The 27,542-nt window shown below is 43.9% G+C and overlaps 2 protein-coding genes across 2 annotated transcripts in view; both read left to right on the top strand.

Moving 5' to 3' along the window:
* Positions 1 to 337: 337 nt before the first annotated feature.
* On the top strand, positions 338 to 8,713 carry LOC138962378 (uncharacterized). Its single transcript, XM_070334181.1, has 7 exons — positions 338 to 490; positions 824 to 864; positions 1,159 to 1,237; positions 2,607 to 2,673; positions 3,285 to 3,342; positions 4,775 to 4,835; positions 6,414 to 8,713. The coding sequence occupies exons 3-7, from the start codon at positions 1,182 to 1,184 to the stop codon at positions 6,481 to 6,483; spliced, it is 312 nt and encodes a 103-aa protein (XP_070190282.1). The 5' UTR covers positions 338 to 490; positions 824 to 864; positions 1,159 to 1,181; the 3' UTR covers positions 6,484 to 8,713.
* Positions 8,714 to 15,862: 7,149 nt separating this feature from the next.
* Positions 15,863 to 27,542, top strand: part of LOC138962359 (toll-like receptor 4) — a 12,726-nt gene continuing 1,046 nt past the window's right edge. The window contains exons 1-3 of the mRNA XM_070334159.1: positions 15,863 to 17,820; positions 20,725 to 21,399; positions 22,349 to 27,542. The exon at positions 22,349 to 27,542 is cut by the window's right edge and continues 1,046 nt beyond it. Coding sequence (XP_070190260.1) covers positions 15,925 to 17,820; positions 20,725 to 21,399; positions 22,349 to 22,630 — 2,853 coding nt within the window. The 5' untranslated portion in view covers positions 15,863 to 15,924 and the 3' untranslated portion in view covers positions 22,631 to 27,542. The remainder of the gene's footprint in view (positions 17,821 to 20,724; positions 21,400 to 22,348) is intronic.

The raw sequence follows: 27,542 nt of genomic DNA, 5'->3' as shown, positions 1-27,542 counted from the left end.
TTTTGATACACAGCCGACCCCAAATGACTGTAAAACCACCTATGTGTGTGTGTGTGTGTGTGTGTGTGTGTGTGTGTGTGTGTGTGTGTGTGTGTGTGTGTGTGTGAGTGTGTGTGTGTGTGTTAGAGAGAGAAAGAGAGAGCGCCAAGACCTAATTTAAGTGCATTTAGTGATTTGTAATGTGTGAATGGTACATTCATTGTACTTTGAAGATTATAGTTCTAAAAGTTGATTTGTAACGTATAGTTGAAAAACAATTTTTCTAGATTATTTTATATAACTATAAGTGGTCATTGTCTATGAATTGCTTTTAATGCTTGTATGTTATTTCTTACGAGAAAACATTTTATGTAAAATGTTAAATTTTAATGTCTAATGTAAAGCGCCAAGAGACTGCCATTCGGCGGTCAACAGCGCTATAAAAGAATGTTTTATTATTATTATTATTATTATATCAGTTTTTCCCACAGGGCTTTGGAAGTGGCTCAAGGTCAGTGGTTTATTTTATTTCATTTTGATGGATGGACCGGTGTGTGGTGTGAACTCTACATAAACGTACTTGATGGTACATAGATCATGACAATCAATTACTTCCTTAAAATCCTGACTTTTTGGGGCACTGATCAGTTAGCAGTTTGAATCAAAATAAACACCAAGCACTTTTGATTTTTAGAATAATGTGATACTAATGTCAGGTAAAGTGTATACATACTAAGCAGCAACAGCAACAGAAATGGAAAATATATACCTCACAGTCTATATATATATAATTCACTTCCTTTTGTATTGGTGTTAATTAAGTTGTGCCACTTTTCATCTGCAGGCCTTCTCCTAGGTCAGGGTGTTCCCCAACCGGCTACAGAAGTAAGTAGAAAAGTTTTATATGGAAAAGGTAAAACTAACAAAGCCATGATGTATTTGAAGTGCAGTATATTCTCCTAGTTATTTATAGTTGATTTGTGAATTTTGCATACATTCCTCAGGTTTACAATCTATGCACATGGTGCCTAATGAAGATGTGTTTTCATAAATTTAAGAACATTTATTACAAATTCTTTTAAAAATATCAAGTAAGCTTGAAGTACATGAGAAAAAAAATCCATTTTTGATTTGCATAAATTTTAAAAATGGATTGATAGAGAGTTGTTTTTTGTCCAGATTCACCTAATGTGTCCCCTGGAATGCGACACACAGCGCATAGTGTCAGTCGCCATGCAACACCATCAGCTGTCACCCAGTAAGTCAAGCCTTAATTATTACCATGTTTTAACTGTCACCCAGTAAGTCAAGCCTTACTACCATGTGCATGTCCTGTGCAAATAAACTGCACTAACGGAAGGCATGCATGTAACCGAGTGCAAAAAGCACAACAATCACCTTTGCAGGCGAAGCCTAGCCTAACAAGGTTAAGAATTTTAGAGCTAAAGTAATAGGCCTGTAAAAACTGTCATGGGTACACAAAGGTTCCCAGCCAGACCCTATCACAAACAGAACTCTACAATTCACAGGTGTCAGCTACGTAGAAGAAACGTCCAGCTATAAATAGCTCGCGCTCTTCAACGGCAGACAATTGCAGAGTCTGCTGTGAAGGTGACGCAGTAGTCTCCCTGTCACTTATAATAATAATGATAATGATAATAATAATACGAGAATTTATAACGTGCACATATCTCACCACAATTAAGGCCACTCAAGGCGCTTATGTGTAAAATGATCCTTCCCAGGGTTAGTTGCATGGTAAATTCATGGGATGTTCAATTAAATGTGAGGTTGCTTGTTATAGATACCTAAACCGATTCTGTTCATTTACATACTGAGTGTCGTTGTACTTGTAAATGTGAAGACCGGTAGCTCAGTTGGTAGAGCACTGGACTTGTGATCGGAAGGTCGCAGGTTCGAATTCGGGCTGGGACGGACACGGGTCAACTTTATGTGCAGACCCAGAGACGGAAGCCATGTCCCACCCCCGTGTCATCACAATGGCACGTAAAAGACCTTGGTCATTCTGCCATAAGTGCAGGTGGCTGAATACACCTAAACACGCAGACACCTGGGTAGCGCGACTCCGTTGCTGCTAGCTTTCCACTGGGAGGAAGCGACCCGAATTTCCCAGCGATGGGACAATAAAGTAATGAAATAAAAAAAAAATAAAAAAAATAAAAAAAGACATTTTTGTGTGTTTTGGGTTTGCATGTGTGTGCGTGTCTGTGTGAATGTGTTTGTGAGTGCTGGTGCATGCACGTACATATGCGCACATGCGTACATGAGTATATTTGTGTGTATGTGTGTGTGTGTGTGTGCAGCAGCGTGCGTGCATGCATGTGTGTGGGAGTTGTTTGGAGAGGGAGGAGGTTTGATGGTCATCGGAGGACCTCGATGGAATGAGTTAGTATTCAGCCTGCAGTAATTGGAATAATTGTGAACAGCTAGGCTGGAGAGGGTTATGAGGCTGAAGCCAGGAGATGTGGACCAGGAGAGCTCTATAGAACCTAAACTTTAATTGTTGAGGTGGCTTAATTTGTCAAAAGTTTTTGTTAACAGTGTTGTTGTTTTTTTCTTTTTAGATTTAGTAAACAGTGTTTGTGATTTGTTTGTTTGGCACTTAGCTCCCATGGAAGATCATCCTCACAGATGAGCTCTTTTCCCTCATCCAGTGGCTTTCCGAACTCACAGGTAGGTTCATATATTCTGTGTCAAGATTTTTCTACGAAAGCATCAGAACTAAGAGAGAAAAGTGTTTGTGAATGTATGTTTGCATGAGGCATCAATTATGGAGTAGGAGTACATGTACCACATTTGTACCAAGATGTTCTACTAAATTGTAAAGGGAAAATGCAGTCTGCATTTAAAATGCTTGCCTACAGTCTTTCCACCTCAAGGTATGAGAAAATTGGCAGATTCTGGATCAATGATTGCACTAACCATTGTCCAAACTGGTATATCTTTACAGATACGAATCCCAGATGTCACAAAAACTGATCACTGTCACGCAAACCACTCAAACCCAATCTAATAGTCACAGTGTTACATATATATACTTGTCAAGGGAAAAATGAAAAAATAAAAATATATTCTGGTAATAAATAAATGTGTGACTGATTTCCAATTTCATTTCCACCAAAAAAAAATAAAAAAATTGTTTAAAGAAATGTATCAATAAAATACTTAAATTTGTGCTTAATGCGATCCCTATGTATTATTATCGTAGGCACTAAGTTGTGTGTGCATGCATGTTTAATTTGGAAGATTGCAGATCTTCTCACATCCATGATTGGTTGTTTCAGATGAGCATAACCCCTGACAGAATCCTTGCCAGGACACCGCCTTCAGGAGGCAGAATGGGTAAATTCTATCATAAATAAATAAACCTAGTCATTATAAAAACTCAAACCTACACTGGCGACCACCTGTCTATAATGACCACCAATTTATAACGATATCGCACACACACACACACACACACACACACACACACACACACACACACACACCTACACACACACACACACACACACACACCACACACACACAGACACACACACATACACAGACAGACACACACACACCACACACACACAGACAGACACACACACAGACAGACACACACACACACACACACACACCCCCCCCCCCCCCCAGGATCTCAGACGTTTTTTACTATATATATATTTATTTATTTACTTTCCTTTAACAAACACATCTTTTGAGTGGATAATACGTGTTACAGTAAATTGATCTGTATCAGCCTCTTTTTACATTTAGTCAAGTTTTGACTAAATGTTTTAACATAGAGGGGGAATCGAGACGAGGGTCGTGGTGTGTGTGTGTGTGTGTGTGTCTGTGCGTGTGTGTGTGTGTAGAGCGATTCAGACAACTACTGGACCGATCTTTATGAAATTTGACATGAGAGTTCCTGGTAATGATATCCCCGGACGTTTTTTTCATTTTTTCGATAAATACCTTTGATGGCGTCATATCCGGCTTTTTGTACAAGTTGAGGCGGCACTGTCACACCCTTATTTTTCAATCAAATTGATTGAAATTTTGGCAAAGCAATCTTCGACGAAGGCCGGACTTTGGTATTGCATTTCAGCTTGGTGGCTTAAAAACTAATGAATGAGTTTGGTCATTAAAAATCGGAAACTTGTAATTAAAATTATTTTTTTATGAAACGATCCAAAAACAATTTCATCTTATTCTTCGTATACATATGTTATATTTGGATTACAATGAAGCTCTGAAAATTAAAATTATGAAAATTATGATTAAAATTAATTTTACGAAATCGATTTAAAAACAATTTCATCTTATTTCTTGTCGGTCCCTGATTCCAAAAACATATAGATATGATATGTTTGGATTAAAAACAAACTCAGTAAGCTAAAAAGAATAGACATACAGAACAGCGTGTTATCCTGCTCAGCGCGACCACTACCGCACTATTCTGCATGGCTTGTCGATTTCACTGCCTTTGCCACGAGCGGTGGACTGACGAAACTACGAGTATGTGGTCTTGGTGAAAAAAGCAGTGCGTTCAGTTTCATTCTGTGAGTTCGACAGCTTGACTAAATGTTGTTATTTCGCCTTACGCGACTTGTTTTTTCCCTAAGATCTTTGTACAAGAGAAATCAAAGCAGTTGCCATGTTTTTTTGAGTAATATTGTTTTTTTATTCTCCGTTTGAACTTCAAGAAAAGACAATTTTCCAATTTTGCAAAAGAAACACACATTTTTTATGTCTTTGCTTAAAACAGCATACTTGTCTTGTTTTGCAGGAACTGTGGGCAATGGCTCCCCAGCAGAGAGACAGATGATTTCTCTGTGCAGAACACCAGAGTAAGGCTGTTTAGATATCAGCTTATTATCTTGCTCTTTATTTACTGATCATCATCACTGCAAAGGAAATGATACGAAATTAAGTTGTGATAATATGAGATGATTTAGGGTATGTAGATCAACTCGAGGGCAAAAAGTAACGTATAATGACCAGCCATAAAAAATGCATCTTCATGTGAATTTACACTGTCACTTGTTAGAAATGTTACATATATATAAATGAGGGCCCCAAAGGGTTTAAAATCGTGATCGTGATTGGCGATTTTTGACCTTTCTGTGACCGTGATTGCCGAAATTTCCATTTCTGTGATCGTGATGGGACTTTGCCTGTGATCCGTGATGACAAAAAAATCAAGTATCGTGATCGTGATCGTCATTTGTTTTCGTGATCGTGATGGGCATTATTGCAAAGCATTTTATTTTCAACGTACATTTTTCACCGCTGTATCACTCTATGATCCTCTATTCGTCAAGGTGTTCGTGATCGTGAAAACAAAAATCAAGGTAACTGTGATCGTGAAAGATAAAATTTCCCTTCCCGTGATCGTGATGATACCCCCCCTTTGGGGCCCTCATAAATATACTTCCATCTCCTTCACCGTGCTTCCTGGGTCGTGGACGACCCAGAGCTTCACAAAAGTGTCTGTATCTCTAAAACTATTGGGACTTTTTGACTGAGACTTCATGTCATCCTCAAACACCATAGAACTTTCCTATCGACTAGATTTTAAAGATTATACTATCTTTGTAAACAAACAAATAAACAATGACGTCATTTGAACTACACAGTCCGGATGTTGTTGGTCGTTAATGACCCACATGGAATGTCTGTCATATGAGCGTTGATGCGTTGAGCTGTCGTTATGCACCATACATGGCCCAGCTCATCCGGCTTCAGCGTGTTTTTATATCGGAGTGGTCCTTCTCCTAGACTGGTGGCTGTACAGGGCTGTCGAGTCCAGTCTACCCGGCTATTTGGCCATAGCTGGCTGGTTTGTTTATCTGAGCTGACCTTCCCCAGGGCTAGAACTTAAGATGCGGCTCTTGATCGCATGATGCTCCCGTCATTGGAGACCTGGGGTATTTCTTGAGTGTAACAGTGCCACCTGTTACCCCGCCCCATCCTGTTGGAAGCACCGCCAGTTGGTCCGCGACTGCTTATTCGTCCTGGCAAGCCTGGCTTATTTCGCAGCTAACCTCCATATCTGAAGGCCATCACACTATCCGCCACCTGTGAACGCGCCTGGTTGGGGGTGGTCGCCCCTACTGTCCCAGGACATGGAATTAAAGAAGGCATTTTACAGTGTTTATCCCTATTTGGACAGCGTGGGTCGTGTACGATCCTTGCTCTGCAAAGAGGCGGTAAAATGTTTATCCCTATTCGGATGGCTTGGGTCGTGTACGACCCATACTTTTTACGTTGAATCCTTCTTTAGAAAGTATGAGTCGTAGACGACCCACATCACCCAGACTGTGTAGTCCAAAGCGTGATCTGGTGAAGGTTAATGTGCAAATGACAATGATGATGACAGGGTCAACAAAGTCAATTTGCATTTCTGTCTTTACTTTGTTGCACAGGTCTGTTCCACATCCGATCTACACACCTTCCTTTCACGGAACACCTGACACAATATCAGGCAGAATTTAGTCTCTTTTCAGAATCTGATAGAAGAGAAAGGGCTGTAGCTGTAAGTGGAGAAGTGTCAGGATGGTGACATTATCTTCTGACTTTGTTTACTCCACAGTTAGTATTTACCTGTACATGGACAAAAGAAAGTTTTCTTAACAGATACAAGTGGTTTGGGCCCAAATTCGTTTTGCAGGAATAGGTGTGTGTACTTGGTTTTGAGAAAGAGAGAGTGTGAGTGTGAGTGTGTCTGTGTCTGTATGTGTGAGTGTGAGTGTGTGTGTGTGTGTGTGTGTGTGCGCGCATACATGTGTGTGTGAGAGAGAAGGGGGGGGGGGGGCACTGACGGAGAGATTGAGTGGAATTGAGATACGGCCTCTTTTTTTTTTATTAAATAAAGAGTTAGTGTTACTTACTGTTATGAAATATTGTTATTCTTGTTTGAATCCATTTTGTTCTGTTCAATGTTATTTTTTAAAATTATTTGTGTGTGTAAAGAGGCTATATTTTGCCAAGCAACAATTCACCAGAGCCATTTTTGACTCACATGCGAAGCAAAAGTGAGTCTATGTACTCACCCGAGTCGTCCGTCCGTCCGTCCGGAAAACTTTAACGTTGGATATTTCTTGGACACTATTCAGTCTATCAGTACCAAATTTGGCAAGATGGTGTATGATGACAAGGCCCCAAAAAACATACATAGCATCTTGACCTTGCTTCAAGGTCAAGGTCGCAGGGGCCATAAATGTTGCCTAAAAAACAGCTATTTTTCACATTTTTCCCATTTTCTCTGAAGTTTTTGAGATTCAATACCTCACCTATATATGATATACAGGGCAAAGTAAGCCCCATCTTTTGATACCAGTTTGGTTTACCTTGCTTCAAGGTCAAGGTCACAGGAGCTCTTCAAAGTTGGATTGTATACATATTTTGAAGTGACCTTGACCCTGAACTATGGAAGATAACTGTTTCAAACTTAACAATTATGTGGGGCACATGTTATGCTTTCATCCTGAGACACATTTGGTCACATATGATCAAGGTCAAGGTCACTTTGACCCTTATGAAATGTGACCAAAATAAGGTAGTGAACCACTAAAAGTGACCATATCTCATGGTAGAAAGAGCCAATAAGCACCATTGTACTTCCTATGTCTTGAATTAACAGCTTTGTGTTGCATGACCTTGGATGACCTTGACCTTGGGTCAAGGTCACATGTATTTTGGTAGGAAAAATGTGTAAAGCATGTGAGTCGTATGGGCTTTGCCCTTCTTGTTCAACTGTGCCATCATAAAACACTAGTGGACTTCTAGATGAATATTCCTTGTACATGACCATAGTTCATATAATGGGCCTCAGTAAGGCGACAGTGGTGTTGGAGAGTAATTAAAGGCACAGTACGCCTCCCGTAAAACATCACAGATACTGTCAGGCTTTTGCACACAGTATAAACACCCTTTCGTTGAAACACTCACGGCTTGAGAACATCCTAGGTGCCCTACGTAAAGAGCGAGCAATTTTCAAAGAATTAATGTTGCGGATTGTCTGATCAGACGGTGCGTTTTGGCGCTAGACCTAACTTTTAAAATCTAAATAATAAATTGACAGCTTGTTACACAAACATTCTTAAATCATAAAAGAATTCTTTTTTCATCAAGACAAGATCAGTACAATTCGAAGTTTTGAAAGTTTGCAAGGTCGTGGTTCTCGTAGCAGACGACGGTTATGCCTATCGCCAGTTCCTCTGAACAGTCAAAAGCTATCGCTAGAGTTCGTGTGAATCCCAGCCGTTTGTTGCGTTTAGATTCAGAGGTACATAATAACATGCTATTGCAGATAAGCTTAGTGAGTCGGATTGAAATCACAAACTGACGACTACATTGTGAAAAAAAGGAAACTGGATCACACGGGTTCACAATGACTTAGGGGTAAGATAAACCACGCAAAAATAAATTCTTTGAAAATTGCTCGCTCTTTCGGAGGGCACCTAGGATGTTCTCAAGCGGTGAGTGTTTAAATGAAAGAGTGTTTGTACTGTGTGTAAAAGCCTGACAGTATCTGTGATGGTTTACGGGAGGCTTACTGTGCCTTTATGCTATCATGCACAATCAAAGAACAACAAAATGTCAAACACAACTTTTGTTTAAAACACATTTGGCCCGTCCAAAGACTGTATAACAGTATATATTATTGTTCTTCACGAAAGCTATACAGCTTTTCAGGCAAATAAAGATTTTTATTTAAACAAGATATTTTGTTATATGCTGTGTGTATCAGAAATGCATGGTTGTGCTTTAATACTGCCATTGCAGATCGATAATAAAAGCTAACAAGACACATAAGTATCAACAAAATGTGTACCCGAGCTTTTGGCTTGTCTCATATACACAGCAGGAAGTGCACACGAATGCACCCCGCAGACACACACGCACACTTGAGTCACACACACTGACACGCACGCTTCACTTTCACACACTGAAACGCACGCACACACACACCTTTATTGTGAGTAAAAACATGGAAACAGGAGAGGACTCGGCTATTGGTCTTGTATTGTCTATAAAGCAGCTTTTCAGTCGTATGACTCCAGCAGACGTAATTTATGAGCACGCATACCGGTACGGTTGGCCTAGTGGTAAGGCGTCCGCCCCGTGATCGGGAGGTCGTGGGTTCGAACCCCGGCCGGGTCATACCTAAGACTTTAAAATTGGCAATCTAGTGGCTGCTCCGCCTGGCGTCTGGCATTATGGGGTTAGTGCTAGGACTGGTTGGTCCGGTGTCAGAATAATGTGACTGGGTGAGACATGAAGCCTGTGCTGCGACTTCTGTCTTGTGTGTGGCGCACGTTATATGTCAAAGCAGCACCGCCCTGATATGGCCCTTCGTGGTCGGCTGGGCGTTAAGCAAACAAACAAACAAACAAACATGAGCACGCATTCAAGATTGTACATGAATGTATTACCATGAGAGCGTGTCTGTGTTTGCACATGACATGTGTTCAACTGATCATGGAAACTGAAATCTAAAAGCAGATGATGCAGCTACAACTACGTACACTACCCGTCATTAAAAAAAAGTACACCGGTTCATTTAGCTGTAGATCTTTGTGATGCGGCATCACAAAGATCTACAGCTAAATGTATCTGTGTACTTTTTTTTATGACTGGTAGTGTAGAAAACCACAGTCCCTGTGCACGTTACTCTTTTCTGATATTGACATTGACCAGAAATATACCGAGCAACAAAAGAAACGCGAATTTTCTCCAGAAAAACGTTTAATCACAATTTAAAAATGTCATTTCTCATACACGTAACATCGAAACAAATCAAAATCACGGTGGTATGTTCTTCGCACACTGTTCTTGGCTATGGTATAGACTTTCGCTGCCACGGGCAAAGGAAGCCTCTGCAGATGGTCAGTACGGTGTGTGACCCCCTTGGACGTTGATGATGGCCTGGCCTCATGGAGTGGATGAGCTAGTCTGTTGATGGCGTCTCTCGGGATGTTGCACCAGGCATGGATAAGGGCCTGACGCAGTTCTGCGGCAGTTCTTGGTCCTGCGGGCGTAACTGGTTGAGCTTTCTTTGAAGTTGGTCCCAGAAATGTTCAATGGGATTCAAATCTGGGCTGAGGGCCGGCCAGGCCATGATGTCGATGTCATTGTGCTGCAGGAACAAGGCCTGGGTGACGTACCCTGGCTGTGTGCGGGCGAGCGTTATCTTGCTGCAGAACACAGTTTCTGCGCGCCTGGAAAAAGGGCACAACATGAGGCTGTATGATCTGGTCAATATATAACGCTGTGGCTGTGCTGTGATGCCGTTTCCCCGACCAGGACCAAGATTGTTGAAAAACACAGGTCCTAGCAGACCCCAGACCATGACGTTTGGTCCACCCTGGGCATTGTGTTCCATGACACAGTCACCAGCATAGCGTTCACCTCTTCTTGGCCACATTCTGACACGCCCATCAACATGACTAATGCAGTAACGGCTCTCATCTGTTAACAGAATGTTTCGCCATTGTCTCCAGTTCCAGTTGATGTGATCCTGGGCCCACTGCTGGCGCGCCATGCGATGTCTTTGAGTGAGAACTGGTCCTCTAGCTGGACGGCAGTTTTGGAGGTCTCGCTCAGCAAGTCTTCGGCGTACTGTCTGGCCATTGATGGGTCTCTGGTGGTTACCGACGGTGTTCCTGGCTGTTTCATTGGCTGTATGGAATCAGTTTCTCAAATGATGTCGCAGGATCTGGCGATCTTGTCTCTGTGTGGTAACGCGAGGTCTTCCACTTCGTTGTGTATCAGCAGTTCTTCCAGTGTTGACAAAACGTTGCTGAAGGCGATATACTGTTGACAGATGCACATTGAAAGCGACTGCTACCGCTTCTGGGTCATCACCAGCCGATAATCGACCCACTGCCCTCTCGCGTTGTTCTGGTGTCAATCTTGGCATCTTGACTCTGTCAAAAGTTAGACTTGCAGTAAGCGTGCCATGGTCTCTTTTTATATTTAGTCAAGTTTTGACTAAATATTTTAACGTAGAGGGGGGAATCGAGACGAGGGTCGTGGTGTATGTGCGTGCGTGTGTGTGTGTGTGTGTGTGTCTGTCTGTCTGTGTGTGTGTGTAGAGCGATTCAGACTAAACTACTGGACCGATCTTTATGAAATTTGACATGAGAGTTCCTGGGTATGAAATCCCCGAACGTTTTTTTCATTTTTTTGATAAATGTCTTTGATGACGTCATATCCGGCTTTTCGTGAAAGTTGAGGCGGCACTGTCACGCCCTCATTTTTCAACCAAATTGGTTGAAATTTTGGTCAAGTAATCTTCGACGAAGCCCGGACTTCGGTATTGCATTTCAGCTTGGTGGCTTAAAAATTAATTAATGACTTTGGTCATTAAAAATTTGAAAATTGTAAAAAAAAATAAAAATTTATAAAACGATCCAAATTTACGTTCATCTTATTCTTCATCATTTTCTGATTCCAAAAACATATAAATATGTTATATTTGGATTAAAAACAAGCTCTGAAAATTAAATATATATAAAAATTATTATCAAAATTAAATTGTCCAAATCAATTTAAAAACACTTTCATCTTATTCCTTGTCGGTTCCTGATTCCAAAAACATATAGATATGATATGTTTGGATTAAAAACACGCTCAGAAAGTTAAAACAAAGAGAGGTACAGAAAAGCGTGCTATCCTTCTTAGCGCAACTACTACCCCGCTCTTCTTGTCAATTTCACTGCCTTTGCCATGAGCGGTGGACTGACGATGCTACGAGTATACGGTCTTGCTGAAAAATGGCATTGCGTTCAGTTTCATTCTGTGAGTTCGACAGCTACTTGACTAAATATTGTATTTTCGCCTTACGCGACTTGTTATTACTAATGCATCAGTGAACACATCTCACACATGAGGTTTCCCCTACTCCGCTTGCACGTGCTGTAAGCGCGCATCATACGTTTCACGTGGAAACTGCTTGTCCCGTGCGTTGAGACAGCAGCAATGGGAAAATATTCACACAACAGCTTTGTTACACATGACTGCATAGGGCATATCATCCTAAAAATTGTCACTCTCAGATTAACTGCGTTTTTTAAAATCAAAATATCGGAAAATAATTCGCGTTTCTTTTGTTGCTCGGTATATATGTGTTGACATGCACATCTCTGCATTGACCTGGTGTATCATGCTCCTTCAGTGGAACCGATTTGTGAGACCTCAAAACTGAGAAAATCAGGTATTAAAAAAGTGAAGGCGTCTTAAAATGGAGGTCAATTTACGAACGTTATGAACAGATAACCTAAATAAACAACTAGGGTCATAAAAGGGGGGTCTGCAAAAGGGGGCTCCACTCTTATCTAGCTGATGAGCAGTATGCGTCCAAACAGATTGCATTCTGGGCAAGCATGTTTAGCAAAGATTGCACGATTTTTGGCAATCGTGTACTGCAATGAAATGTTTACATCCATGAGAACCAATTACTCGACTGCAGCCTCCCAGGGACAAATCGAAGCAAGATGCTGTTGTCGTTGTCTTTAATGGCAGAGCTGTTCCTGTGGGTAATGCCTTTGCTGTTGTGGGTTTGGCTGTTGCTGACGATGTGGATAGTGTTGCAGGAGTTGTACATATAGATGTTGCTATAACCGTCGGTTGTTTTGAGGGTATCGGGGATGTTGGCACTGCATCCCCCCGCGGGTTAGGGGAAAGAATTTACCCGATGCTCCCCAGCATGTCGTAAGAGGCGACTAACGGATTCTGTTTCTCCTTTTACCCTTGTTAAGTGTTTCTTGTATAGAATATAGTCAATGTTTGTAAAGATTTTAGTCAAGCAGTATGTAAGAAATGTTAAGTCCTTTGTACTGGAAACTTGCATTCTCCCAGTGAGGTAATAAATTGTACTACGTTGCAAGCCCCTGGAGCAAATTTTTGATTTGTGCTTTTGTGAACAAGAAACAATTGACAAGTGGCTCTATCCCATCTCCCCCCTTTCGCCGTCGCGGTATAACCTTCGTGGTTGAAAACGACGTTAAACACCAAATAAAGAAAGAAAGTTGGCACTGCACAGGAAAAATGAACCACAATTCACATTAAACCTATTGAGATTTAAAACAAATAAAAAAAGTAAATGTTGTGAGCATTGTTACTTTCCAGCCACGTGTGTGTATGTATTTTACATTTTCCCTTTATTTATGCGGCCGGCTGCCAATACTGCTGATTCAAATGCGATACATTTTCCGTGTCACCGAAAATGTGTGAATGCAGAACTGTCAGTACTCACACAGGTCCGTGATATATATCACTACAGTGGATCTCCCCTCCCCAACCAAGACCCCCGATTAACCCCTTCACTGCCCACCCCGTATGTAATACGTGGTCATTTTCGGTTTGTCCTACGCCCATAACCGTATCTCATACGTGGGATTTGTGTCAACAACATTTCAGGACATTTCTGAAAACTAAATGGGAGGTAACCACTGTCCAAGTACTTGTAGGGGTTCTAAACACAGTTCTTTCCCATAGACCGTTCGGATAATGCTGTTATACTGTGGCAGTGAAGGGGTTAAAGACACAGCCTCCATTTTTTAAGACCTGCTGGCTCTTTCCGGTGTTCTTATCAATAATCTAAATGTAAAATTCCCTCCTTACACACACACACACACACACACACGCGCGCGCACACACACACACACACACACACACACGCACACACACACACACACACACACACACACACACGCGCGCGCACACACACACACAGTTAAAACTAACGCATCATATCAATCAATCAATCAATATGAGGCTTATATCGCGCGTATTCCGTGGGAACAGTTCTAAGCGCAGGGATTTATTTTTTTATTTTTATTTTATGCAATTTATATCGCGCACATATTCAAGGCGCAGGGATTTATTTATGCCGTGTGAGATGGAATTCTTTTTACACAATACATCACGCATTCACATCGGCCAGCAGATCGCAGCCATTTCGGCGCATATCCTACTTTTCACGGCCTATTATTCCAAGTCACACGGGTATTTTGGTGGACATTTTTGTCTATGCCTATACAATTTTGCCAGGAAAGGCCCTTTTGTCAATCGTGGGATCTTTAACGTGCACACCCCAATGTAGTGTACACGAAGGGACCTTGGTTTTTCGTCTCATCCGAAAGACTAGCACTTGAACCCACCACCTAGGTTAGGAAAGGGGGGAGAAAATTGCTAACGCCCTGACCCAGGGTCGAACTCGCAACCTCTCGCTTCCGAGCGCAAGTGCGTTACCACTCGGCCACCCAGTCCTCATATCAGCTCCATGTATAATTTTCAAAAGAAGGCAAACAGATAAAATAACTGTGTATTTGTTGTTGGTGCAGTTGTCCTTGAAGGAGATCTTGTGCAATCCTCACACACACACACACACATTCGCGCGTGCGCACGCAGGCCAAAAAAATGCACCTGCTTTAGAATAATGAACGTCTCGGAAGCCAAAGACATGTTCCGGGTTGACGTAAGATACAATCAGCGAAAACCACGAAGTTTAGAGGCGCACCTTCACCAACGTTAGTAACAGTTCGGGATTTCCCTCCCGGCCATTTTGATGTGTCGAGAATTCATGCGGACAATAGCGGCCCGCTGATTCATTCATTTCAGTTGACGAGCGGACGGCTTTAGATTTTTTTTCCCCCGGTATATGAATACAAATTTAACATTGGTTGAAAAGGCTTCCTGGTCGACACTTAACTTGAATTGTAAACTTTCAGAAGCACGGAATCAGTCCTGCAATCGCTTGTTAGTTACTCATGATTTGCAACTGGTGACAAACAAGCGGAATTGAGGCTGGAATTTACAAAGTAAACAAGAAAGCTGAAATTGTGTGTGCAGTGACCTACATCACTGTGAAATATAAAACCCTACAAAGAAAAGCAGCAGAGAATGCCATAGACGCCCTTTGGAGTAGTTTACGTGAGTAGACGTCGGTTTTCAGTAAACTGTTGCTATAATTCTGTACAACTTATTCCAAAAGCTGTGTCCCCATACACCGTAAAGGGGCGCACTTTCTTCAATCAAAAGATCATGCTCATGCTTTCATCCGGTTTTCTCACACTTGTCTTTTGGCATTTGTGTAGTTAATATTCTTTGATCGTTTCATTTGTGCCATTCAGTCATTAATTGACTGAATGGGAAACGAGAGGGATCTCAGGGTGTGTGTGTGTGTGGGGGGGGGGGGATGTTTTGTGTGCGAATGTGTGGGTGGGTGTGTGCGTGGTAATTTTATCTGTTTCTATTTTTTCCTCGACTCCGGAGCCTTTCTTCTGTATCCCTAATGAAATTTCGTTTTCGATGCAAAACAGAAAATGTAGAATAACTCTTGGTAATTCTATTCGAATCGGCTAAATTGTTGTCTACCCAGCCTGTTTCCCGCAATAAAATCCCTTTACAAACAACAATGGCTTTTCAATGTTTGCAGTTCAAGTATTAGTTTTCACGCTAAACGTTTGTGAGCCTCCGTGGTAGTGCGTTTGCCTGCAGATCCGGCGGTCTCGAGTTCGAGTCTCATAATTGGCAAGTCTTTTGTAAAAAAACAAAATCTCCATTTTTCAACTTTTTTTTCTTCTTTTCGAAACTCTATATATATTTGTATTTTTTCTTTTTGATTTATCCCAAAGGTTTTAGTCGTGTATTGAAAATCGAATATAGTGCGTGAGTGCCCTTGAACAGCTTTCCCAGAATTCCGTATTCTATTTTTAGTACGGGATATCCCCAAGAAAAGGTCAAAGGGCATATGTATCACCGCGTGTCGACTGCTGGTAATGGTAGTAAGGTACTTTTAGTATGATAGACTTCTGGTAGTTGTTGATAAGATTTCTCTCTCTTATTTTATGACGCAGATGCAAAATGGAAAAACGCAGCCTTGGGGTTTTAAGCTGCGATCTTGTGGTCTTCATCAGCGTTCTCTGTATGGTAATTGATGACGTCACAGCAGTTCCCTGCAACTTCGCAAAGTCAAAGGACGGATTAAAAGCTGAGTGTGATCACCGTCGACTGACCAAGTTTCCAGGCGACTACCCCGCTGCTGTGACAGGGCTAGATATCTCTTTTAACTTTCTCACCTCTCTGGTTGGCCTGGCGGACCCTAGCTTCCTAGGTCTACGTCAGCTTGATGTCAGTCACAACACCCTGACGTCATTACCTGATGACGCTTTCCTGGACACGCCACACTTACAAGAGCTGAGCTTGGAGGGCAACGCGCTGTCCTCGTTGTCGGGTGACGTCTTCCGGGGTCTGCACAATCTGACACAGCTGACACTAAGTAACACTAAACTGACGCAGCTGCCGCACGTGACACTCAGCCACGTGACTCAGCTGATTTCTCTAGATCTGAGTGACAACAAGTTACGCTCCGTGCCCACAGAAGCTTTATGTCACACTCCCAGATTGGAGATCTTGAATCTGGCCACAAACCAAATGCAGACTATAAATGACCGCAGCTTTCTGCCTCTACTAAACCTTAAAACCCTTTACTTGAAACATAACCAGATGTCTTTGCTACGCCCAGCGGTCTTCAGCGGTCTGCACAAACTGCGATTTCTTGACCTCAGTTTAAACATCCTGGCACTGGACAACAGCACCTACCCTCCTGGTGTGTTCAGTCCTCTCGTCGCCCTGGAAGTGCTGTACCTGGCGAGCAATGACGACAGCGCGGAGGGCGACTACCCTCTGAACGTGTTCACGCCGCTGCCTTCTCTGCGGACCCTGTCCATAGACACCTTCAGAGACTCCCACTTCGGTGCGGCTTTCACCTCGCTGACCCGTCTTACCTCCCTAACTTTAGGACCCATTGACGGTCGAGGTTGCGACTTGAGGCGTCTGACCAACCACACGCTGCACGCTTTTCGTTACTCCGACCTGCGGACCTTGGTTATCAGTGATTGCCCTTTGTTGCACGTGGACACATGTGCCTTCTGTGACCTGCCCAAGCTTTCCAGCTTGACCGTGTGTCGTGGCCATCGTATTCTGCAGCCTTTGCTGCTTGCACTGTACGGTCTGCAGAACCAGACCATGGACCTCGTGGATTTTTCCAACAATAGGTATCTCGAACTGCCCACCATTTTGAGCACCACAAACGCCAAGTATCTCCTTAACACGTGCATTAAAAAGCTCGACCTGCACTATAACAAAATTGCTGGAATATCCTCCAGAGGTTTGCACATAGGCTCAACGCTGCTGAAATGCCTGAGGCACATTGACATATCTCGGAACCAGCTGGGCTCTGATAAATCACCGGTTGCGAAAGTGGGACTTGGCATGACCAACGTAGAAATAATCGAGCTTCAGAATCAGAGAGCCTTCACTGTAGCGATGGACATATATCACACTGCCGGGGTCTCTTCCAAACAACAACAAAAATTCACCCTCCAGATAAACACGGCAAAATCGTTGAGAATATGCAACTTCAGGGGAGCCTTCAGAGACATGGCACAGCTGCCCCAGGGGATCAACTTCACACAGGGAGGAAACCTCACCACGCTGAATTTGGCCTACGACGGCGCCTACTACTGTGACGCTACCATCACCGGCCTCACGGCCATCACAGACGTTGACTTCAGCGGTAACGACTGCCGTGTCACGGGCACTGGCATCTTCCAGCACATGACCACTCTGCGACGCCTGAACATATCCAACGTACAGGTGACACGAGACTTTCTCCTGGCCAACGGTTCGGAGCTGCTTCGGCCCTTACGGGACCTTGAGGTCCTGGACCTGAGTGACAACGGCCTGCTGGATTTGCCTGAAGATCTGCTTCAATACCAACTCCATCTCAGCTGGCTTGGATTGGCTCGGAATCGCTTTCAGGTCAGAATTTATTTGTAGTTGTTTTGGGTTACTGGGCTTGTGTTTCTGGCTTTCTTTATCAAAGAGTCGCACACCCGACCCACATTGTCCCGCCTCCTTAGCTTTACCTCCCTTGCCCATCTTCAGCGCTGAAAGTCCACAAAATGGGGCACTGGCCTTTGGCTAGTACTTCTCATAATTTACTAGCCAGAGAGCAAATTTTACTCGCCAAACCAACCATTTGTTTCAGCAACTTTACTCGCATTTGGCGAGTAGATTAACATTTCTACTCGCCATTTACATGTTTGTACTCGCCACTTTCAGGCCTGATCTTACACATGTTGGTAGCCTACATAAATTGTTCAACCCCAGCTGAGTCCTTCACTCACAGCCTCTACTGTTTCTGAATTCTAAATTGGGCCATGGAAAGGAGAAGAGAATGCGTGCTGTAACTTTCCTTTTGCTCATCAGCGCAGCCTGTCCCAGTTCATATATCCATGCACAAATCCCTGGCCTACCTGTATTTAGTCTATAGATCTCGCTTTCCCTCTACAGACAGACAGAACCAGTTGTCGTATTTAGTCAATAAATTATGCCAACGCAGACATACCCTGAAGTTTTTCACTCTCTCTGTTCATGCACAAATCACTGACATATCTGAACCTCTTCTATCTCTTCGCAGAAAGGACCGGTTGTCCATGCCGACATCCTGTCCAATCGGGACATGTTCTCTCTGTGTAGATAGTACCAGTAGATGTGTCCATGCGGACATCCTGTCCAATCGGGACATGTTATCTCTCTCTCTGTGAATATAATACCAGTAGATGTCTCCATGCCGACATCCTGTCCAATCGGGACATGTTCTCTCTCTCTGTGAATATAATACCAGTAGATGTCTCCATGCCGACATCCTGTCCAATCGGGACATGTTCTCTCTATCTGTGAAGATAATACCAGTAGATGTGTCCATGCCGACATCCCTGTCCAATAGGGACATGTTCTCTCTGTGTAGATAGTACCAGTAGATGTGTCCATACAGACATCTCTGTCCAATTGGGACATGCTCTCTCTGGGAAGATAGTACCAGTAGATGTGTCCATACAGACATCCCTGTCCAATCGGGACATGTTCTCTCTCTCTCTGTGAAGATAGTACCAGTAGATGTGTCCATGCAGACATCCCTGTCATATCTTGACATGTTCTCTCTCCGTGCAGACAGTACCAGTAGATGTGTCCATGCAGACATCCCTGTCATATATTGACGTCATGACCTGTTCTCTCTCTGTGTGCAGACAGTACCAGTGGATGTGTCCATGCTGACATCCCTGTCATATCTTGACGCCATGACCTGTTCTCTCTCTGTGTGCAGACAGTACCAGTGGATGTGTCCATGCAGACATCCCTGTCATATCTTGACGCCATGACCTGTTCTCTCTCTGTGTGCAGGCAGTACCAGTGGATGTGTCCAAGCAGACATCCCTGTCCAATCTTGACATGTTCTCTCTCCGTGCAGGCAGTACCAGTGGATGTGTCCATGCAGACATCCCTGTCCAATCTTGACATGTTCTCTCTCCGTGCAGGCAGTACCAGTAGATGTGTCCATGCAGACATCCCTGTCATATCTTGACGCCATGACCTGTTCTCTCTCTGTGTGCAGGCAGTACCAGTGGATGTGTCCATGCAGACATCCCTGTCCAATCTTGACGTCATGACCTGTTCTCTCTCTGTGTGCAGACAGTACCAGTGGATGTGTCCATGCAGACATCCCTGTCATATCTTGACGCCATGACCTGTTCTCTCTCTGTGTGCAGACAGTACCAGTGGATGTGTCCATGCAGACATCCCTGTCATATCTTGACGCCATGACCTGTTCTCTCTCTGTGTGCAGGCAGTACCAGTGGATGTGTCCATGCAGACATCCCTGTCATATCTTGACATGTTCTCTCTCCGTGCAGGCAGTACCAGTGGATGTGTCCATGCAGACATCCCTGTCCAATCTTGACATGTTCTCTCTCCGTGCAGGCAGTACCAGTGGATGTGTCCATGCAGACATCCCTGTCCAATCTTGACATGTTCTCTCTCTGTGTGCAGGCAGTACCAGTGGATGTGTCCATGCAGACATCCCTGTCATATCTTGACGCCATGACCTGTTCTCTCTCTGTGTGCAGGCAGTACCAGTGGATGTGTCCATGCAGACATCCCTGTCATATCTTGACGCCATGACCTGTTCTCTCTCTGTGTGCAGACAGTACCAGTGGATGTGTCCAAGCAGACATCTCTGTCCAATCTTGACATGTTCTCTCTCCGTGCAGGCAAAACCAGTGGATGTGTCCATGCAGACATCCCTGTCCAATTTTGACATGTTCTCTCTCCGTGCAGGCAGTACCAGTGGATGTGTCCAAGCAGACATCCCTGTCCAATCTTGACATGTTCTCTCTCCGTGCAGGCAGTACCAGTGGATGTGTCCAAGCAGACATCCCTGTCCAATCTTGACATGTTCTCTCTCCGTGCAGGCAGTACCAGTGGATGTGTCCATGCAGACATCCCTGTCCAATCTTGACATGTTCTCTCTCCGTGCAGGCAGTACCAGTAGATGTGTCCATGCAGACATCCCTGTCATATCTTGACGCCATAACCTGTTCTCTCTCTGTGTGCAGGCAGTACCAGTGGATGTGTCCATGCAGACATCCCTGTCCAATCTTGACATGTTCTCTCTCCGTGCAGGCAGTACCAGTGGATGTGTCCAAGCAGACATCTCTGTCCAATCTTGACATGTTCTCTCTCCGTGCAGGCAAAACCAGTGGATGTGTCCATGCAGACATCCCTGTCCAATCTTGACATGTTCTCTCTCCGTGCAGGCAGTACCAGTGGATGTGTCCAAGCAGACATCCCTGTCCAATCTTGACATGTTCTCTCTCCGTGCAGGCAGTACCAGTGGATGTGTCCATGCAGACATCCCTGTCATATCTAGACCTTTCCTACAACATGATCCCCTCCATGGACCCTGACTTCAGGCAAACCCTGGACAACCTGGCAGCAAACCACACCGTCACACTGCGCCTGCGCGGCAACCCCTTGACCTGCACGTGCAAGTCGCTGGACATGGTCCGCTGGCTGGCCACCACCGTCGTCAGGCTGGACGGCGACAACCACAACCTGGCCTACGATGACGACTACGACGACAACGGCCGCGACTACCCCTGCGTCCTCGAGGACGGCGGGATGGGCAGCACGGGATCCGTGATGGCGGAGTGGGAGGCTCATTGGCGACGCTGCGTGGGACTGGCCTTCCTGACAGTGTCCGCGGTGGCGCTACTGGTACAAGTGTTGGGCTTGCTGCTGACGTACCTGCTTTGGACCAAGTGGACGTACGTGTGTCACGCCTGGTACGTGCTGCGTCACCTGCGACTGCCGCGCCGCCACGACTTTGTGAAGGACGCAGTGTTCGTGCACGCTGAAGACGACGTGGAGCTAGCCGAGAAGGTGCGGGATGCTGTGGGGGCAGGCAGACCCGGTCTGCGGCTGAAGCTATTGGACGACATCCGTCCTGGCTCCAACCTGGCTGACGAGATCGCCCGCTCTGTGGAGAGTAGCTGGAAGGTTGGTGTCCCTTGCCATCATCGTGCTGTACAGTGGAACTCCCTTTTTAAGAACTCCAATGTTATAACACAAATATATGATATAAAAAAACCAATGTGTCTTACAAAAGGCACAATGTGTCTTGTCAATACCAGGTGCACAAGACTGATTATCATGTGCCACCGCGAAACCATAGTAGTCAGATCATATCAAGGGGAGCTTCGCGTATAACATAAGATACGGATACGGACTGCCTTTAAAGACCTTACTTTTTCACATTTTCTGTTCATAGCCTCTGTTAATTTACCTCCAATTTAAGACTCCTTCCTTCTTATAACCTGATTTTCTCGGATTTTTGGAGGTCGTAAAAAGAGGGTTCAACTGTATCCACTGTGGATTTGCTTTTCAGACATTGCCACTGCTGATTATCAACACCAACACAAGGTGGTACTGCTGGTGATGCAGACCTAGTGTCTTACCAGTCGACTTTATCAGTTTGACGTGGCCCTGAGCCTATCGGTAGTCAGCTCAGTATGTGCTCAAGGTGGGACTGCTAATGAGACAGATGTTCCTCCAGGATGACTGGTCCGGGTACTCGGTAGTCAGCGGGGTCTTTGTGTGTGTTCAGGTGGTACTGCTAATGACACAGATGTTCCTCCAGGATGACTGGTCCGGGTACTCGGTAGTCAGCGGGGTCTTTGTGTGTGTTCAGGTGGTACTGCTAATGAGACAGATGTTCCTCCAGGATGACTGGTCCTCGTATTCAGTAGTCAGCGTGGTCTTTGTGTGTGTTCAGGTGGTACTGCTGATGATGACGCAGATGTTCCTCCAGGATGACTGGTCCGGGTACTCGGTAGTCAGTGGGGTCTTTGTGTGTGTTCAGGTGGTACTGCTGATGATGACGCAGATGTTCCTCCAGGATGACTGGTCCTCGTATTCAGTAATCAGCGTCGTCTTTGTATCCATTCAGGTGGTACTGCTGGTGACGCAGACCTTCCTTCAGGACGACTGGTCCGGGTACTCGGTGCTGCAGGCTCAGGGCAGCATCAGCGACGCCTTGCCGGACCGCGTGCTGGTGCTGATGATGGGACCGCTTCAGCCCTGGATACCCACAGAGCCCAGCCACCTGTCCATGAGGACACTGCTGCGTAGGATCCCCGAGAGCTGTGTGTACCACGTGTCCGAGGCTGTCAGCGCTCACAACAGCATATGGGCCACACTGGGAGACCGTATTGCCAGGGACCCAAATTGACCTGGTGTTCATCTGAAGTTCTTGTCTTTGTCATAAAGATAAGTGCTGTCACCTCTCGCACAACTTTTTGGCCATTCTGGGAGACCGTATTAATTGCCAGGGACTTAAATTGACCCGGTGTTCATCTAAAATTCTTGTCTTTGTCACCTCTCGCCACACTTTCTTGGCCATTATGGGAGACCGTATTAAAAATGTTTTAGTTTTTGACTTTGTCATAGAGATAAGTGCTGTCACCTCTCGCCACAACTTCTTTGCCACTCTGGGAGACCATATTAATTGCCAGGGATCCAAATTGACCTGGTGTTCATCTGAAGTTCTTGTCTTTGTCATAAAGATAAGTGTTGTCACCTCTCGCACAACTTTTTGGCCATTCTGGGAGACCGTATTAATTGCCAGGGGCTTAAATTGACCCGGTGTTCATCTAAAATTCTTGTCTTTGTCACCTCTCGCCACACTTTCTTGGTCATTATGGGAGACTGTATTAAAAAAAAATTAGTTTTTGACTTTGTCATAGAGATAAGTGCTGTCACCTCTCGCCACAACTTCTTTGCTACTCTGGGAGACCGTATTAATTGCCAGGGACCCAAATTGACCTGATTTTCATCTGAAGTTCTTGCGTTTGTCATAAAGATAAGTGCTGTCACCTCTCGCCACAACTTCTTGGCCATTCTGGGAGACTGTATTTATTGCCAGGGACCATAAATGACCCGGTGTTCATCTGAAGTTCTTGTCTTTGTCATAAAGATAAGTGCTGTCACCTCTCGCCACAACTTCTTGGCCACTCTTTGAGACCGTATTGCTAGGGACCCGAATTGACCCGGTGAAGGGTTGTGTCGAGGATTAAAACGGAAAATGTTCGTTTTTGTCGATTTTTTTTAAACTAGAGCTTGAAAAGTTGACTTCACGTGCTATTTCCCAAGAAAAGTATTGCAACTTGCGCATGGGCTATCAGACTTTTCCACAAAACCACTATTTTCTAAACATTCTATTGTGGATATATGAAAACGAATCAACAATCAAATGTCATGATCGCACCTGAGGAAGAGTGATGGAGGGACAATATAGAACACACACAAAACCCAGTTAACCAGTTACTTAATTCCCGGTTAATTGGAGAAAAAAACTGTGTACCAACTTTTTAAACTAACCATGAAGCATAGAAAACAAACATAAATGAACTTAAGCGGGTAAAAATGATAATTAATGTCCAAAACTTTGTCAAGTCCACGTTAAGGTATCCCTTTAACCACAGCAAAAAATATTAATACCCTTTTAACGTGCTAACGTTTTAACTGTGGTGCTTCTACTTCCCCAACCTCCACCAAATTTGGCACACACAAAGACCAAAAACCTGCTTCTAGTAAAAAAAATCTTGGGGTATATCTTGATTCACAACTTACCATGAGCAGACAAGTGAGTCACATTTGCAGTACATCCTACCTGGAGATTCGCAGAGTAGCCAAGATCAGGCGTTTTTTGACCAAGAAGGCTGCCACACAGCTCGTCTGTGCACGTGTTACACATCGCATTGACCACGTGCTGCAATTCTCTCTTGGCTGGCATTTCATCTGATCAGCTATCTCGCATTCAACGAGTTCAGAACAGTGCAGTTAAGGTAATTCTCAGAAAGAAGCGCAGGGATCATGCTACGCCACTGCTGAATCATCTCCACTGGCTTCCAGTGCAACAGAGAATACAGTACAAGCTGGGCACTCTCGCTTTCAACTACTGTCATGGCACCCTCCCTTCTTACTTGTCATCAAAACTGACAAAGTACTCTCCAACTAGGTCCCTGAAGTCCTTATCCCAGCCGCTCCTCACAGTCGCTAGAGCTACACTAAAATCAGCTGGACAAAGATCATTCAGATATCAAGTCCCTACACTCTGGAACTCACTTCCCCTAGCGGTCCGCCAGTCTCCTTCACTACCATCATTTAAGATTAAACTGAAGACTCACCTGTACAAATCTGCCTTTTACTAAAATGAACAAAGTAATTAGGACATTGAAGCTGTGGTGTAATGTGTGCATGTGACTTCTGAGTGAATGTGCTGAATGATAAATTTGCTTGTTGACTAGTTGTTAGTTGTCCCACAGTCTATGTTACATCTTCGTTCTGTTTTAGATCTGTACGCTTTTATGTGAGTTCTGTTTTATTCCCGAGTACGCTAGTACTTGGGCTCAGCAGACTTTAATCGTGTGTCTCTGTGTGTGTGTGTGTGTGTGTGTGTCTTTCTCCACTTAACAGCTTATTGCTGGGAAGCTACTGGGCGCAGTTCGTTCAAAAGTTGATACACTAACTTGATAATAGGTCCGATTGATCGTATTAAAACTTCATAATGTTACCTGGGACCTAAATGCGAAATAAACCACAAAAACGACTTTGCGGTGGGACGAATTCAGACGGAGCAACAGCCAGCCATTGAGCTGATAAAACAGCCGAACGCGTCACACAGAGACGAGAAATAATTATTATAGCATCGTAAAAAGCATGCGTATCGCATGCGAGACGATTTGCCAGGCTTTGCGCGTTGTGTGTTTGAATAATTTGATTTTTTGTGTACCCCATTTTCTACCAAGCGTTGGTTGCTCGGTCGCGACTGCGGTGGTTTAGAGGTCGCGATTTTGTGTTTTGATTCTTTTCATATTAATTTGTATTTTTTCTTATGGTTTCCTTTGTTTACATATGTTTTAGTCTTTTACCTTCACTTTACATTAAAGAATTTGGTAAAACTACCTGGGGCGTGATAAATGCAAGAATCCGCGAGCCAGGACAGTAAAAGAACTTCGTGGGCCACCAGTTCACCAGTTATGAAGAGGGTCGGCAGTATATTTTTCACTGTGATCAAATAAAAGAGAAAGGCCAGTCACCACGCACATCCTCGGCTCGCATGCAATGTAGTTATATAGCAAAGGGAATGCCTGTAATTCACACAGAGTAATCACTTGGTCTTAAACGTGCACAAGACAAAAACTTTCATACTGGAGAAGCGAGCCAGTCTGAAGAGTACTCGGGGCCAGCGCGAGCGTTTTTTATTGTCAGACTTTTTATGTGTAACTATGTGTCTATTACTTATCTTACGTGGTTTTGTTTGATTTTTTTCATCTTTTCAAAAACAATTTTTTCTAGATTATTTTATATAACTATAAGTGGTCGTTGTCTATGAATTGGCTTAAAGGAAGGGGCTTTGTTTAAGTTTGCCCAGGATCAGATGGATAGAGAAGAGAGAAGTCAGGAAAGGGAGGCAAAGAAAGTTGAGGCTGAGACAAAAAGATTAGAAGTTGAGGCTGAGACAAAGAAGATAGAAGCTGAGGCGGAGACAAAAAGATTAGAGGTAGAGGCTGAGACAAAAAAAATTAGAAGTTGAGGCTGAGACAAAAAGGTTAGAAATTGAGGCAAATAGGGATGCAAAAAGGATAGACGCGGATACTGAGGCAAGGAAAATGGATTTGGAGTTTAAGAAAGTAGAAGCGCAGCAAAGTACAGGTGGAAATGTAGGTGGGAAATCAGGTCCCAGCATCAGGCCCCAGTACCCAAAACTCCCCATGTTCAAGGAAGATAAAGATGACATTGACAGTTTTTTGTACAGATTTGAAACGCATGCAAAAGCGAACAAATGGAGTGATTCAGAGTGGGCCACATACTTATCAGCTTATCTGGAAGGTGGAGCTTTGTCATTGTTTCATTCATTGTTTTCTGAAGCCATGGATCAGCGTGACCTGTTAAAAAAAGCTAAACAATTCCAAGATTATAAAACAGCTAGAAATAGGTTAAAAAACATGGTTCGTGACTCAAAGAAAGCTTACTTTAATAAACTCGTTGAGAATAACCGGGATATCTCGCAGATCTGGCGTGCACTAAATTCACTCATCAGAGGTTCCACCTCTAACTCCACCCAGATCCCCCGTCACTTAACGCCAGACATCTTTAACTCTCACTTTTTGTCTGTAGCTACCTCTCTTAGCAACCCTGACAATGCCGCTCCCAACAACTCTGACAATCTATCCCTCTACTGCAAACAAAAGACGGCGAATAAAGCACCCTTTCAAATCCCACCCATTGCAGTGCACGAATTAGGACGACTGATTTCACAACTTCAGAACAAAAAATCTTCAGGACCTGATGAAATCAGCAACCACTTATTAAAACTCTCCCTTCCTTACACAGTTGACTCTCTCACATATATCTTCAATCTCTGCATACAGCGCAATACCTTTCCTCAAGCACTAAAGAAAGCTAAACTTATTCCTCTCCCCAAATCCAAAAACACTTCTGATGTTAGCAACTACCGCCCTATTTCCTTACTCTCAGTACTATCAAAGCTTCTTGAAAGACATATTCACATTAATCTCACAAAATACATGGACCGTTTGGCCCTTTTCCACCCCTTGCAGTCTGGTTTCCGCAGTGACCACTCATGTTCTACGGCGCTCTTGCTTTTGACAGACAAATGTCTGTCAGCCATAAATTCCTCCCAGCTCTCTGGGGTCGTATACTTAGATTTTTCTAAGGCCTTTGACCTCGTTGATCATAAAATTCTCCTCAACAAATTATCACTATATCTCAACGGATCTGACTCTCTGTCTTTCTTTCAGTCTTTCCTTGAAAACCGATCGCAACAAGTCTATGTACATGGTGCGTACTCAAGAGAGGAATCCGTGTTATATGGAGTACCCCAGGGCTCTGTCTTAGGTCCTATTCTTTTCTGTATTTACGTTAATGACCTTCCACTTCACTTCTCTGACAACTCAGTAGAATGCCACATGCTCGCTGATGACACAACACTACGGACACAAAATAGACGCCTTGACAATATTCAACAATCTCTTCAGCACACCCTTAGAGACATCTCACAATGGTGCTCTGAAAACAACATGGTCCTAAACCCTCTGAAATCTAAATCAATGGTAATT

This window comes from Littorina saxatilis, linkage group LG1 (assembly GCF_037325665.1).
Source record: "Littorina saxatilis isolate snail1 linkage group LG1, US_GU_Lsax_2.0, whole genome shotgun sequence".
NCBI classification, from domain to species: Eukaryota; Metazoa; Mollusca; class Gastropoda; order Littorinimorpha; family Littorinidae; genus Littorina; species Littorina saxatilis.
The sequence above is the reverse complement of the archived record's forward strand: the minus strand, read 5'-3'. Positions and strand labels throughout refer to the sequence as shown.